This window comes from Camelus dromedarius, chromosome 7 (genome assembly GCF_036321535.1).
Source record: "Camelus dromedarius isolate mCamDro1 chromosome 7, mCamDro1.pat, whole genome shotgun sequence".
Classification (NCBI taxonomy): Eukaryota; Metazoa; Chordata; class Mammalia; order Artiodactyla; family Camelidae; genus Camelus; species Camelus dromedarius.
The window spans coordinates 21,526,631-21,542,901 of NC_087442.1; the positions used below are offsets into that span (position 1 = coordinate 21,526,631).

Sequence of the window (16,271 nt, forward strand, 5' to 3'; positions counted from 1 at the left end):
ACTTGCTTCTAGTCCAATATCACAAAATAAGCAGTTATTAATCCTGCTTTACACATGAAATATCTGAAGCTTAAAGAAGCAACTTACATACACATGCTTTGAAACCCAGGTTTCTGATTCCAGAATACTCAAAACCACCACTATGCTATAATGCCCATTAGTATGTATGTATGTATGTATACATACATATATTCATTCATTCACCCATCCATTCATTCTCTCTCTCTCAACACTTTGTAGGACTCAAGTGAGGGGAAAAAATGGGCTCTCACCAACCAAAACATGATTAAATTTATAAAACAACTGTGTATATATGTGTACATTTGTAGGCATCGACTCCTGGCTAAGGGCTGAAATTGTGCTGGAGATATTTGAAAAGCCATTTACTTCTAACTCTCACTCCCACATCTGCATCTGCAGGATCCTGATCTTTAAGTTTTTCTTAATCTCCAAGAAGTGTGAAGCTCCAGATTTCTGTGACTTAGTTACAGTTGAGCCAAATTTTGTAGCAATGCCAAGAGGTACTTCTAATATTACTAGTAAATGCTCAAATGTTCCAAGATCTTCGGGATAAAATCTACAGGCCATGTAAAGAAAAAGTGAGAAAATTAACAAGAAAAGGACTCAAGGCAGATTTCTTGAGTTTCTCTGGTCTACCCGCTCTCCTGTTCCCTTGGCTCATGTGATGCTTCCTAACTGCTGCACTGACTGAGGGAACCCTCTCCCTTCCAAAGGGGAAGACCCAATGGCCATGCCGCTCACACTTGGCTTCTCTCCTCCCCTCCTTACTAGCACAGGTACACAGAGGTAAGTTGTTCCCCTCCCTTTCTCTTCCTCTTAAGTGGCACATCACAGAATCACAGTGGTTTAAAATTTGAATGCTGAATAGAGTTGAGGTGGAAACCAGGCTCTGTCACTGCAGTGAGCTGAATGAGCCCAGAAAGAAAATGGCCGCGCCCCAATCCCCAAACCTGTAAATGTTACCATATTTGGGAAAAGGTCTTTGCAGATGCAAGTAAGTTACGGATCTTGCAGTGACATCACCCTTGATTATCCAGGGGGGCCCTAAATCCAATTATAAGCGTCCTTTTAAGTCAAAGAGGAGGGAGACAGAAAAGGCGGAGTCAAAACGACCAAGGGGGCAGAGACCAAAGGGATGCAGCTGCAAGTCAAGGAATGAAACAGTCACCAGAAGCTAGAATAGGCAAGAGGCCAGGAACAGATTCTCCCCTAGTGCCCTTGGAGGGAGGATAGCTCTACCAGATTTTGCACTTCTAGCCTCCAAAACTGTGAAAGAATACATTTCTGATGTTTTAAACCACCAAATATGTGGTAATTGTGATGACAGCCTCCAGAAGCTGATACAGTCACGTACTAGTTCTGTGATCCGAGAAAGCTTCTTAAATTCATCTGCAAAATGGGGAGGCTAATGGTACCCACCGCACAAAGCTGCTGTGATGATTAAATGTGGGTACCTATGGATGTCCCAGTAAATGTTGCTGTCAACTTTATTATTGTTACTGCTACACAAAAGCAATTAAAGAGAAAGGCAAATCATTGGGCCTGTAACAGGCTAGTATACGTGAAGCGTACATTTCCAAGGCTTTTGGCTGGACTTCTCTGGTCTGCTTGACCATACATGCAGATGACTGTGGCTGGAACGGGCACCAAACTGTCTGTGCCAAAAGAGGTGACAGTGAGGGTACTGGGAGGCTTCTCCCTTCACTCAGGCCTGGCAGCCCAAAAAGAAACTGTAAGCCCCAGAGAAAAGGCCCTTCCATTCTATAGCTCTTGGCCATTCTTATTAAGCGTCTTGTCTTTTCTTTCCAACTTTTTTGCCAATTACTCTGGATGGGAACTGCAGGGAGAGTGCTTTTTTATCCACTTCCTTCTGACTTCCTTATAGAGCAGAGTTCTTGGGGGGAAAAGAAGAGAGGATTCTGAGGGCACTAGGAAGAGTGGGTAATTCTAGTACAGCTGTGTCGCCCTGAATCATCGGGCTCAAGGAATAAAATCCATTCCCTTTATGACTGTGGATAGTAATGGCATGGCCACAGGCTCCTTACGGGATCACAGGCAAGAAAAAAATCATCTTACTTTTTTTTGCAATGGTGACTTTATCCATGAACCAGAAACTTCATGACCAGTTGACCCTGGAGGGGTAACTGTCCATGTGGGTGGAAGTGAGTGAGTGAGAGATGCAAATACACACACAATGTATTCATTGCCTTAGGAAGAAGGTGACTATCTCCAAACAGACCATTTCTTGTGATGTTTTGTCACTACTCATTCACCAATCAACTGATGTCTCTCCCTTTGTGGAGGTCAATTTCCATACCATTTTTCTTTTTCTTTCCTTCTGTTTTCCAAATCCCAATTCCTCCTTTGCTCTTGTTCTTTTCTTTAGTCAAAATGATAGCATAGAGTTACAAATGGAGAAGGTGCTTGAGTAGAGCTTGGCAGCTTGACAGTATTGCAAATAGGGACCTAGAGTTTCATGGAGTACATATGTGATCTTCCTGCCATGGACGGACCTACCTTAAGGGGCCCAAAGCCTACTGGAGGCAAGATAGTGTCCTGCTCACTTGTGGCAAACCCTGCGAGGCATTATGGACATCTAGTGGCTGCTGAGGATAATGCCTCAGGGATGCGTGTCAAGGCGGGGAGTGGTCCAGCGTGGGCTTTACCAGGAGCTCAGTTATCCTGGCTGGTGAGGCACTCCTGAGCCCTCTCAGAGTCAGACCCTTAGATGACCATTTCCACTTCTTCTTAGGGGTTAAAAGTCATTCCGAACGGCTCTACCGAGACCCATCGTTAACCCAGCCCAGTAAAGTATAATGACAGCACCTGCGTACACAAGAACACAGAAGACAGGCATTTGGAAATATTTTCAAGCCCCAGGTTAAATGCCAATTTGCCATACACTGTCATCTTGACTGAGGGACTGAGCTCAGAATGGACAGAGACTCTGATATTAATTAGTCCTGTGGTGCCAGGTTAGTCACTGTGCCTCTCTGAACTTCATTAATGACCATCTATAAGATGAGAGGTTAAGTCCAGATGATCTCCAAGGTCCCTTTTAGCTTGAACACTCCGTGATCTAGGAGCCTTTTTTTGCAGCTGGGAAACACAGTGTGATCTACTCTGCTTTGGCACAGTGGATCTCTAGATTAAACGGAAGGAATCACTCACTTCTCAACCTTGTGGCTCATTTCCAAGACTTGGCTACTATCCCAGAGGATCAACCTTCTTCACAAAGCTTCATCTCAGAGGAGGAGTGGGAATCGTGAAGTATGAGAGCTGGAAGGAACTTTCTAGTCCATTTCCTTAATTTTACAAATGAAGAAATCAAGGTTTAGAGCTGTTTAAAAAAATTTTTTTTTTAAATGGAGGTACTGGAGATTGAACCCACGACCTTGTGCATGCCAAGCATGTGCTCTACCACTGAGCTATACCTACCCACCTAGAGCTGCTTTAAGATTTGTCACATGTCTGATCAGTAGCAAAAAGGGGACTAGAACTCAAGTATCCTAATCTTAGTGCAGGTACGAAGCTGCTGACACAGGCCTTGCCCAACTGCCAGCTGGCTTCTTCAGCCCTCTCTAGCTTTACCGAAGCAGTCTCTCTGTGGGAAACCACAAATGAAAACACTCCTAATTCCGTGTTTCTTCCTTCTCTTCCTCCTCTCAAAGTTTAAGTCTTCCTCTTCCTTTTATTCCCTAGTGGTACCACTCCAAATCAAGGAAGCAGTCAGAACCGGGGACTGTGGAGAGTGACAGACTGATGATGGCTAGGTGATACTCTGGTGACGAGATTAGAAGCTTCAGTACCACTTTCAGTGCACGAGGGCTGTGCATGTAGCGATGGCCCCACCACCTCCTTGGGCCAGTTGGTAGTTTCTCTGATGCTCCCTTAGCCCAGGTGGCCTACAGAGGGCAAAGCAGCTCTGTCTAGAACTTTGTGGGCTGCATGGAGCTTGGGCATATTCATCTCGGAATAACGGTCACAAATATTTACCATGAGACCACCTCATTACTAAGTACTGGTCTGATCCTACCCTTCCATCCACCTGCACAGCATGCGGTCACACCTTCTGTTTGCTGGGCCTGGAGCTGAACAGATGGGGCCCGAGTGTGCCTACAATGGCCGGGCAGGATCCTCTTTTTTGCCCATGTGTACCATCCAGATCCGGGCCAGGGTCTCCTCTGGAACTCTACCAGCTCAGCGCTGGTAAGGAGAGGAATCTCTCAATAGCCAGGTTTCTAATTCTCCTCCACAGATCCCTGTCGGGCTAGATCCACACCTGGGTATAAGACGGCTGTGTCTGGTTGAAGCTGATGATGTGCAAATGGGGCTTCAGTTAAGAAGGCGAAAAAAACTACTAGAGCCCAGATGGCTCTTACCTCCATCTCTTTCTCTGATTAGCAACTGTGAGTGAAACAAATGAAGTAAAGGATCTATTTTCTCCTGTCCTTCATTCTACCTATAACTCATATACTCTTTACTGAAGTTTTTTAATGCAGCCTGTCCACCCACCTTGCCTCCCCATTCACTCTATGCAGAGTGAGCATGTTGGACATTTTTGTTACAGTGATGAAAACACTGGGCTCAGGGTTAGAAGACTGGATTGAGATGCTGGCTCGGTTGCTTTTTGGGTGTGTGACCTTGAGCACAGTACCTCCATCCATAAAATGGAGACAACTGTGGCAATTGTGTCACTGGGTAAAGGAAGATTAAACAAGAACAGATCTATCTATCCACACATCCCCGCATCCTTAGTATAGCGGAGAACACGCAGTAGATAAACATCCCAGTAAATGACTGTTGAAGCAGATGAATGAAACCTGAGCTCTCACTGACTGAGAGAAAACTCTGGAGAATCATTCCCATGCCCAAGTTCTTAAACATCTGAGCTCTACCGGGGTTCAAGAGATCACATATCACTTACTATGTGATTTTACATAACATATTAACTATTAATGTTGCTACTATTTGATTGCAAATGCATAATTAAACAAAGTTGGTAAACGATGGGGAATCCAGCTTGCCTATAATGGAACTATTTCCATTCCATTCAGGGACTTCAAAAATTCCCTGGCATGTTTAAGGAGGTCTCAGGTTACTCGGCAGCAGACAATACTGAGATCCGGGTGTGGCAGAATCCAAAGAGCAGAGAGATCCAAGACCTTCTCCTCTTAAGCAATACAGCCCAAGTGCAGGTGACAGGCAAGCGAGCTGGCCAAAGTGGAGGGGGACAGGGCACAAGGAAAGAAGTCTGTAGGTAGCCCTTGAAAGGAAGCAACACTAAACCAATGCTATAACTATCAGCTGGCCTTCCAAGGCTTAGCTAGCTACAGACGGCCCCACCCACTCTAGGCAGAGAAAGGGGCAGTCTTTCTGGGGTAGGGAAAGGCTGATCCAGTCTCGTTCTCTCTCTTGCACCGGTCTGTCAAATGCCCCGGGGTCTCCTCTCACCAGAAGTAGGGGCAGGTTGCTACGTAGTTCTTCTCAGGGAGTCCTCGCAACAAAGAAGAGCTGGTGGAGGTCATGGGGCAGAAGGCTTAAGACCCATCCTCCTCCAATCTTTGAGCGCAGGGAGGGGAAAGGGCGCGGGGCTGCAGAGTGAGAAGCTGCATGAATGAACCGCGTTGTGCCGTGGCTGCTGCGAGTTCACCTCAATCCTTCCTGCTGGTTGTTGTGCTGTCCCAGGTTGTCATTCCCCAGGCTCCCTGAACTTGGTCTTTCCTTCCACTGTTTGCCTCCCCCGCAACCCTCATTAAGAAAACTATCGTTTATAGCCCTAGTTAAAGCCGGGATGTGTGTGTGTGTGTGTGTGTGTGTGTGTGTAAATGTGCAGAGGGGGCAGGACGAACAAGCATCTGTGCAGCAGCTTCCCGGCCGCCCCCGCGTCCCCCCAGTGCAGCTCCGAACTCCGAGCGTGCAGCCCAGGCCGGGCGGCCGGGAGCCCCGTCAGCAGTCGGCGGGGGTGAGGATGACGCGGTCCGAGCGGGAGCCCCGCCAACTGCAGCAGCCTCCGGCTCCGGGGCCCCTGAGCCCACCGCACCCAGAGCCCGAGGGTGCCCGGCGCCGGGTGCGGAGCGGGGGCGGGGGCCGGCGCGGTCCCTCCGCAGCAGCCCCACGCCGCTCCAGCCTATCAGCGGCCACCCGGCGGCTCCCTCCGACCGGACCAAAATAGCTGCGAACGCCTGCGACTTGCGCGCGGCCCCTCACTTGACGCTCACTCCGGCTCCCTCGCGCGGCCCGCTCCCCGCGTCTAGAGGGGCGGGGAGGAAGCGCCGGGGAGGGGGGTGGGGGGGTGGGGGGGAGAGAGGGAGGAACGGAGGGAGGAAGGAAGAAGGAAGGAAGGAAGGAAGGAAGGAAGGAAGGAAGGAAGGAAGGAAGGAAGGAAGGAGGAAGTCGGACGGAGGCGCGGAGCTCCAGGCTGCAAGGCGCGGGCCAGCGCGGCGCTGGAAGGCGCCGGCGTTAACCCCTCGAGGGCAGGCAGCGGAGGGGGAGCGGTGTTAATACATAAGAGCACTGCATCACGCTAATCTTCTCCCCAGAACAGTATGCGTCAGCAGTACATTCACGTTCTGACTGAAGGACAAAAGGATGAGAGAGCAGTCTGCGTGGCTGCTGCCTGCAACACCGCGAGCCCGGCGCGAGGAGGAGACGGTGGGCGCCGCGCGCAGGGGCCCCGCTGCTACTGCCGCCGCCGCCGCTAGCGAGCGGGGACCATGTTCCCGGGCTCCGGAGCGTTCCCCGCAGCCGCGACCCCCGCTGCTCACGCCGCCGCCAGCGCTGGGGCCGCTGCAGCAGTCCGCGGGCAGCGCAGCCGCTGAAGGCGCCGGGGGCCGGAGCCCCGAACTCGCTCCCTCCGCACAAAGCCAGAGCCGGCGGCGCGCCGAGGGCCCGGCTGCAACGGGCGATTCCCTGCCGCCGGGGGCTGTGGCCACTGCCGGACCCGCGCCCGCCCCTGGACTCCCCGAAGGGGCCTGCGGTGCGGGGCGACCCGGCCGCCCCGCGCTTCTCCGGCCAGCGGACCCGGTCCCGGCACTGTCGCCACGCCGCTGCCCTTCGGGGGGCTGGACGGATTACTGCTCCTCGTGCCAGCAGCCGGCGGACTGGGAAACTAAGCCCAGTTTTGGTCTTTTTAACCCTTAAGGGAAGAGGCGAGGAAAGAAGGGGGTGTGTGTCTGGGGAGGGCGAAGGAGCGGCGAGCACCTCCTCTTAACTCTCGCAGCACCGCGAGCGAACGACTGCATCAGCTGCCTCGGGCCGCTCCCGGCCCGACACAAGGAGAGGGAGCAGCGCGGCGGCGGCGTTGGCGGCAGCGAGCGCGGCCTGGGAGGCTGCGGGGCGCCCCCTCGCTCCCCGCCGGGTGGCAGCCCCGGAGCGGGCGGGGGGCGCCGGAGGCACAGTCCGGCGATGAAGCGGCTTCCCCCTTGGCTGCTGCGAGCCGGGGCGAGGGTCCAAGGACAAAGCCGGGAAGCGCTGGTGGCGCCGCGCCTCGGGCTGAGGCGGGGGCATGCACCTGCATAGCCCGCCGGGCCTTGGCTCTCCCGGCGCCTCAACTCCGCGGCTCCGCTAGCCGGCTCCGGATTTACTAGAGGCCATTTTGTCTCCCCCACCCCTCCCCTCCCCTCCCCTCCCCTCTGCCCTCCCCACCCCCTCCACTTCCCTCTTTTGTTAATTAAAACTAAGAAGTGAAAATGGGAATGAGGTGGACGGCTCCGGCGGAGAACGCTTAAGGACACCACGCCAATTCTTCCCTTCCTTCCTTCCGAGGTAGGTGACAGCGAATGATTGGGTGGGGATGGTCGTAACGGGGGAGAGAAAGTCTCAGCTTTCCTAGGGCTGGCTTTGAGGGGGGCTGGTAGACGAGGGGGCCACTCTTTAGTTTGGCAGGATTTTTTCAGGCCGATCTGCTCCGTCTCTCTAATCGCCCCCTCCCCACCTCCTTCTCCAGATGGAAAGAGGAGCTCCTAGCTCACTTAAGCCGGGGTAGGGCTGGTTCTCCTTTCCGAGCCAAAATCCCAGGCGATGGTGAATTATGAACGTGCCACACCATGAAGCTCTTGTGGCAGGTAACTGTGCACCACACCTGGAATGCCGTCCTGCTCCCCGTCGTCTACCTCACGGCGCAAGTGTGGATTCTGTGTGCAGCCATCGCCGCTGCCGCCTCCGCCGGGCCCCAGAACTGCCCGTCCGTCTGCTCGTGCAGTAACCAGTTCAGCAAGGTGGTGTGCACCCGCCGGGGCCTCTCCGAGGTCCCTCAGGGCATCCCTTCCAACACCCGGTACCTCAACCTCATGGAAAACAACATCCAGATGATCCAGGCAGACACCTTCCGCCACCTCCACCACCTGGAGGTCCTGCAGCTGGGCAGGAACTCCATTCGGCAGATCGAGGTGGGGGCCTTCAACGGCCTGGCCAGCCTCAACACCCTGGAGCTGTTTGACAACTGGCTGACAGTCATCCCAAGCGGGGCCTTTGAATACCTGTCCAAGCTGCGGGAGCTCTGGCTTCGCAACAACCCCATAGAAAGCATCCCCTCTTATGCCTTCAACCGGGTGCCCTCCCTCATGCGCCTGGACTTGGGGGAGCTCAAGAAGCTGGAGTACATTTCTGAGGGGGCTTTTGAAGGACTGTTCAACCTCAAGTACCTGAACTTGGGCATGTGCAACATTAAAGATATGCCCAATCTCACCCCGCTGGTGGGGCTGGAGGAGCTGGAGATGTCAGGGAACCACTTCCCTGAGATCAGACCTGGCTCCTTCCACGGCCTAAGCTCCCTCAAGAAGCTATGGGTCATGAACTCACAGGTCAGCTTGATTGAGCGGAATGCTTTTGATGGGCTGGCCTCGCTGGTGGAACTCAACCTGGCCCACAATAACCTCTCTTCTTTGCCCCATGACCTCTTCACCCCCCTGAGGTACCTGGTGGAGCTGCACTTACACCACAATCCTTGGAACTGTGATTGTGACATTCTTTGGCTAGCCTGGTGGCTTCGGGAATACATACCCACGAATTCCACCTGCTGCGGCCGATGTCATGCTCCCTTGCACATGCGAGGCCGCTACCTGGTGGAGGTGGACCAGGCCTCCTTCCAGTGCTCTGCCCCTTTCATCATGGATGCACCTCGGGACCTCAATATCTCTGAGGGTCGGATGGCGGAACTTAAGTGTCGGACTCCCCCCATGTCGTCCGTGAAGTGGTTGCTGCCCAATGGGACAGTGCTCAGCCACGCCTCCCGCCACCCCAGGATCTCTGTCCTCAACGACGGCACCTTGAACTTTTCCCACGTGCTGCTCTCAGACACTGGGGTATACACATGCATGGTGACCAATGTGGCAGGCAACTCCAACGCCTCGGCCTACCTCAACGTGAGCACGGCCGAGCTCAACACCTCTAACTACAGCTTCTTCACCACGGTCACAGTGGAGACCACTGAGATCTCGCCTGAGGACACAACGCGCAAATACAAGCCTGTTCCTACTACGTCCACTGGTTACCAGCCGGCATATACCACCTCTACCACGGTGCTCATTCAGACCACCCGTGTGCCCAAGCAGGTGGCAGTAACCGCAACAGACACCAATGATAAGATGCAGACCAGCCTGGATGAAGTCATGAAGACCACCAAGATCATCATTGGCTGCTTTGTGGCAGTGACTCTGCTAGCTGCCGCCATGTTGATTGTCTTCTATAAACTTCGCAAGCGGCACCAGCAGAGGAGTACGGTCACGGCTGCCCGGACAGTTGAGATCATCCAGGTGGATGAAGACATCCCGGCGGCGGCATCTGCAGCAGCAGCAGCAGCTCCATCCGGTGTATCAGGTGAGGGGGCAGTAGTGCTGCCCACAATTCATGACCACATTAACTACAACACCTACAAACCAGCACATGGGGCCCACTGGACAGAAAACAGCCTGGGGAACTCTCTGCACCCCACAGTCACCACTATCTCTGAACCTTATATAATTCAGACCCACACCAAGGACAAGGTACAGGAAACTCAAATATGACTCCCCCTCCCCCCAAAAACCTTATAAAATGCAATAGAATGCACACAGAAAAAAAGACAGCAACTTTTGTACAGAGTGGGGAGAGACTTTTTCTTGTATATGCTTATATATTAAATCTATGGGCTGGTAAAAGAAACAGATTATATTAAAATTTAAAAAGAAAAATCAAAACAAAACTATTTTCTAACTTGTAAGTTCTATTTAAAGAGGGCGGGGGGGGGGGGACCTTGGGAATGTTGTGGGGTAGAAGCCACAAGTCAACTTGCTATGCTGCCAGAAGGGATTTCTGGTATAAGGTTGAAACTGCTAAGATAAACTAGAACACCAACCAACATCCCTAAATGTTGGGGTGCAGGCTGCTGAGGGGTCGAGGGTAGGCTGAATCTCTCTTTTTTTTTTTAGAAGATGCTTCATAGGACACAGGAATACCCATTTCTATAGACATCTTTCTTAGGCTGAGAGCTGTCTTTGCAGATTTCTCTTATTTAAACAAAAAAGTACAAAAAAAAAAAGCACCAAGAATTTGTACTGTGCTAAAATGTTGAGAGGCAATAATCTTTCTTTCTTCAGAGGCCAAGGGAAAGATAGATCTATAAAATGTAATTTAAACACTAAAATTCAAATGAACCCTTAAAGGGACTGAGTCTTTATGTGTGTGTGTCCCTGTGCACGAGTCTCCTTGTTTGTGCGCTGGGACACGGTGTGCCCCGCCTGACAGAGCGCTTCGGGAAGAAGTAGAGAAGGCAGGGAGCTGGCGTAGCTCTCAGTCAAATGCTTTCACATTGCACCAGATTCCTGCAGTTGGGCTTAACTCACTCTGTGCAAGGCATGTGTCTATTCAGGGCTTCCCAGGAGAAGGAGGCGGCCCCTGAAGGGGGTGCAGTACTCGAGGGGGATGGGAAGGGCGAGCAGAAGCAGAGAGAATGTACTCACAGGAGGCCATCAGTTAGCTTTGTGCCATATCCACCTGTTGTTCCCCGTATCTGACAATTGTAGACAATGATGGCATTTGATGATTTCTTAAAAAAATGGTTGGTTTGTTTTAACGTGGAGAAGGGAAGAGAGGCTGGGAGTGGGAAGCTTGGGGGAGTGGAGCTTTTCTCATGCTTGTGATTTGGTGACTATTCTAAATGCTGATTCATTAGGGATTATTACAGATGATGTCAACTGGTTGTGGTGATGGGGTGGGGGCAGAACATGAGTAGAGGAAAAAAAGGAGATGGAAAGGGCACTGGCTCATTTAAAGTGATGAAGCCTTCCCCCAACAGAATGGTTCACAAAAAAGACGTGAAATCCACAGTTAAAACAAAAGTGATATACAGGCACACAGAGTGAGTTCTGCATGGAGTCCTGTTGAATGTAGCACAGTGGGGGGAAGGCTTCCCTCTCCCAGGCCTACCTCAGGAGGTGGTGGAAGAGAAAGGGTGGGTGTGGGTGGGGAAGGCAGAGATCTCTGTTATTCTGGTCCATTTAATGATGTAACTTCTTTCATTTATTATTTTAGCTTTAAAAGGAAATAAAGGGTTCAGTTTGAAAGGGGGTGGGGTGGGGGGGGATGCCAACAAAAGAACACTGATTGTAATGTGAGAAAAGTGTATTTTTGTATTTTAATAAATATTGTTCAATTTTTAATTCAATGTCCCCAAAGGGTTAAATTGAGTAAGACCCTAAACCTATAGATTCTTATGAGCATCGACCAAATCATTTCTATTAAAAAATAAAAAGGGAGGGGAGGGGAAGACAATGTTCAGTTTCTTTAAAGTATGGGAAGACGCTAAAGCTGTCAACCACCTTTCCTTAGCTTAAATAAAAGCACCCCGATTCCAGGGCACCTTTCACAAGCTACGTGTGTTAGTCCCTGGCTTTGTTGGGGTACAAGCAAATTCCCTGTGCCCTGGAAGAGAGGGGGAAATGGGTCAGCCTCAGCTCCTGGGACCTGGCCAGAAGTTAAATGCCACCTCAGCAGAAGTAGCCGGTCAGGCAGCACCAGCTCTACCCGGGGACCCCGGGGGACCTGGATTTCAAAGGTCTGCAATAATGTTGTTTGGCTGAAATATGCTACAGGCAGTGTTGCTTCCGTTCTCTGGGTGCTAAATAGTCAAATGTGTCTTGGTGGCAGTGGGTGTCTGTCTCCTGATGCTTAGCTGAGGAAGATGTCCAGGCAGGCAGCGTGAACTGGGACCCTGTGTCTCTTCAGCGCTAGTATTTATACTAATGCAGGGAATCAGGACTGAGTGGGTGTGATCTCCCTGGCACTGAACAAGGAGAGAGGCAGGCAGCACTTTGCAGCAGTTGGCTAAGAAAGAGCCAATTCTCAATCCTCTGTGTGTGTGTGTTTTATATTTCTGGGTATCAGTGTTTGTGGCAGCATGTATGCATGGACTCACACATGGGCTCACACTGGAGTGCCATCCACGTTTCTAGGCTCCAAAGATATGTTCCCTCTGCCTTTCCTTTAGTACCCTACCCCCAATAAAGAGAGAAAACTGCAGCAGAGGAAAGGGTGGGACTTGGCCAGGACCAGCTGAAAAACGCAAGAAATCACCCCCTTTCTTAGTGCCATAAGACACAACTCAGGCTGTTTAGAACAGCTTCCTGGGTACCATTCAGAGGCAACTGTGAAGGAAACAGAGGATGGGGAGCCCATTTTCTAATAGCTCTCCCTTTTTGACAGCTCTCTGGGCGGTCAGGGAACATGCAATAGCTCTGGAATGACAAAGGGTCTGGGGCCAAACAAAGATCTGAGAGGAGAGGTGAAGAAGTGAGCCTAAAACATCCCTGGGGAAGGGTCCTAAGAAAAAAGGCATCTGTCTGGCAGGTAGAGCATATTCAGGTCTTGGAATCTGAGGGAGAAGGAGGAACCTCAAAGGAGTTGGGGGAGACTGAGAATATGGTTCCTGGGTATAGGTGTCCTTAATGCTGCAAGGGTAGTTCCTTTCCCACTGGGCCTGCTCCCCGACCTGGGCACCGGTTCAGCTCTTAGAACACCAGCCCTCCTTTGCCGGAACGTTGGGAATACCCTCCTTTGCAGCAGGCACTTGGGACAGCTTTTCAGAGAGGAGTCCCATGAGCAGCCTTTAATGCTGTGCTGGTGACTCATCCTCCGCCTGGCCAAGCTGTAGGGTTTGTGGATGGGTTGGTAGCTCTTCAGGGGGGTAGTTATAGCAACACATTAGAGGAAGACTACTGCTGATAATATGGAGAATTTTCATTATAGAATTTTTTTTAGGGCTGTGAAAAATTATTTAGTCTAATCCCTTCACATTTTATGGTCAAGGAAACTGAGCCCTGGAGAAACTGAAACCTATATCCAAGGTCACAAGGCTAGTTACTAGAAGAGGTGGGACTGAAACCCAGGTCTCTCTACTCCCAAAGCGAACGTGCTTTCTTAGTCAGGCTCTTATTGGCTAACAAGAACATCCTTCTTTCCTGGCCAGTGTGCAGTGAAAGTGGGACCTTCCTACAGATATTGCTGTGTTCTCGTCTCCTTCCTCTCCGAGCTGTCCAATCTCCTGCAGAACCAGCTCAACCGCTCTCGGAGGCCTGAGCGGAATTCTCACCACAGGGGCCCCAGCTCATGAAGGAGAGCTGGATTCTCATGACTACACATAACAGCTTCCTGATTCTTAGGTTCAATGGCAGACAGAATCCACAGGATCCCACAGAGGGTGACAGCTACTAGGGAAAAGGTGAAGTAGACAAGGCAGGGTATTCACAGTGGGAAAGGCAGCTTGGCCTTGGAAGCTTTGCGAGTAAAGAATTGACAGAGGTGTTAAAGGACCTTTCAGAGCAACTTCTCTACAGCGGAGTGGTTTATGTTTATTTGACTGAACAACGAGACTGCTGGGGAGGGTGGTGCACCTGAACACCGCTCCTCCACTGAAGCTACCCTAGCCCCAGCTCTTTAAGCGTCATGATCTGGTTGTCACTCTCATAATCTGTTCTAGGGCCTTTTATCACTCTTTGGTGTAAATCTGCATCCTATTATCAATGTAGAATCGACAGGTTAGTTTTTAAGGTCCAGAGACGTTAGCTTTATCATGGCTGTTAACATGTACTTGGGTGAGGAGACAACGTAGCAAAGACTCCCTTCAAGACAATTCCTGCTGGTGGGGAAGAGGTCTAGAGTCCATGGCCTTTAACAGCGGAGAGCTCTGGCTTCCTCCACTGGAGACGGGTAGATGGGTAGGCGTGGTGGGCCTTCATCAGCCCAGGCTACTACCTTAGGGGGCCAGAGCCCACAATTAAGCCTCCAGCGTTTTACTGCAACAAAGCAGCAGGGGCTTAAAATTAGAGAAGAAAAAGAGAACAAGAGAGAGAACATTTATATCCAAACATATGTCTGATTTTATCTCCTCTGCTGGCACTCCGCACTCCATGCCATCGGCTAATGCAGGCACTGTTCACGCCATTTCTAAATCCTGCCTCAGCTAAACTGCAAGGCAGCTTTTGGCTCAAAGCACCTCTCTTGGTTTCCATCCATTCAGAAAGCACCCTTTTCCCCAGAGGGGGGAAGAATGGTTTGGGCAGTGGATTAAGGTTGTTTTCATCTTTGCTTTAAATTGAAATGAAGTAAATTGCTTCTTGGAGCAGGGATAAATGCTTTGGGAACCAGATCAGTGAAATACACATATTTGCAAAGCAGTATAGCACAGTGCTTGCAAGTATAGACTCTGGAGCCAATCTTCCCGGGTTGAATCCCAGCTCCATCACTTACTAGCTGTGCGACTTTGGATAAATATTCACTTTCTTCATCTGTAAAATGGGCATAATATTGGTATCTATCACACTGCTTCATAGGTTGTTGGAGGAATTTAAATTTGACAATATATATAAGGCGACAGGCCAGCTGACCAGTCCCATTACCACCTCTACTCCTAAACTTCATCCATGTCCAAAGAGAGAATATGCTATTCCAGAGAGGAAGGGTGACTATCCAGCAGTCAGCGACAGCAGGGCAGCACCATCTACAAGCCTCAGCACAATGGGAAAGATGGGTTGTACTTTTTCTTCCCAGGAAAACACTGCCTTATGCTCTGTTCTTTAATCGAGCTCTAGAGAAGGCCCAAGGCACTGTCTCAGTCCAGGAACAGATAACCCTTCCTTGTGATGGGCCAGGAGAGATGAAAGGTGCTGCTGGTGGGGGTGCACAGGCTGAGAGTTGGGACAGGAAACATCTACTAGGAAACCTTGGTCCTTTACCAAGAGGGTAAGCTTCCTAGAGTCTTCTCCACCTATCTCTGCTTCTCTGGCAGGGCGCTTTTCTAAGTTGGGGGATGGGGGTGGGAGGATGGAGGCACCAGGAAGGAGAAGGGAGCACAGAGAGGCTGCTGGGGCTTCAAAGCAGTATTGGAGGGCTTCGAGGAAAGAAAGGCAGAAGAAAAAGCACCACAATCTGAGCAAGTGAGAGCAGAATGGAGCTAGCTGTATGGCAGACACACAGCTAAGGGTCTGCAATGCAGTTAGGGAGGAAAGCCAGGGAGATTTCTCTGCCTGAGCAAGAAGGAGCTGGCTGGACCCTGGATGGGGGAGGACCCTTAGTGTAAAATTCATGGCACAGAACAGAGGAGAAGAAAAACAGGGAGATCAACGTTCCAAGAGAAGCCTAAGAAAGCAAGCACTTGACTTCCTAATGAGAGGCTAGAATTAGATTTTAGGATGATCACAGGTTTTATTCTCATGAACATGCCAGCTCTGCTGTCAGTACTTGGGCCAAACCACCTACCCACAACAGTCCTGCTCCCTGTGCTGGAGGCTGTCCACTGCTTGAGGGGAGCAACCCAGCCCTCAGGGCTGTAATCTAATTCTGATCCTGATGGACTCACTCAGGGGCCAGGGGCTCCCTCATTTCTGTGAAGGCACAGTCATGGGGGGAGGGGGAGGGAGAAGGAGAGGGTGCAGCTCACTTTTTATCCACAAAGAGTTATTCCAGAGGGAGGGTGTTATATAAATTGTGTTTTCCTATGAAAATAATCATGACCGTGAGTTCAGTGTACATGGACCCTGGCAATGAGTCAGAGAGATCAGGCCTGGGCCTGTGGGGGATCGCCCTGGGAGAAGCTGTCTCAGCAAAGGAAGTTAGCATTTGAGAGTATGGCGTCGTCTTCTCTAGGGTGCACCATTAGAGGTTCTAAACCTTCAGCAGGGAAGCATTGAGATGAGTGGCCACGCTAATGCCAGGTGTGGGGATTAGATGGACCAAAGCAGTACTTAGCATTTCAGGCTCATTCTGTGCACCTAGGA

At 50.9% G+C, this 16,271-nt stretch overlaps 2 protein-coding genes across 2 annotated transcripts in view; one reads left to right on the plus strand and one right to left on the minus strand.

The window, feature by feature from the left end:
* SND1 (staphylococcal nuclease and tudor domain containing 1) overlaps positions 1-16,271 on the minus strand; it is a 379,791-nt gene that overhangs the window by 50,607 nt on the left and 312,913 nt on the right. The gene's annotated exons all lie outside the window — the stretch shown is intronic.
* On the plus strand, positions 7,660-10,237 carry LRRC4 (leucine rich repeat containing 4). Its single transcript, XM_010975626.3, has 2 exons — positions 7,660-7,788; positions 7,970-10,237. The coding sequence occupies exon 2, from the start codon at positions 8,070-8,072 to the stop codon at positions 10,026-10,028; it is 1,959 nt and encodes a 652-aa protein (XP_010973928.1). The 5' UTR covers positions 7,660-7,788; positions 7,970-8,069; the 3' UTR covers positions 10,029-10,237.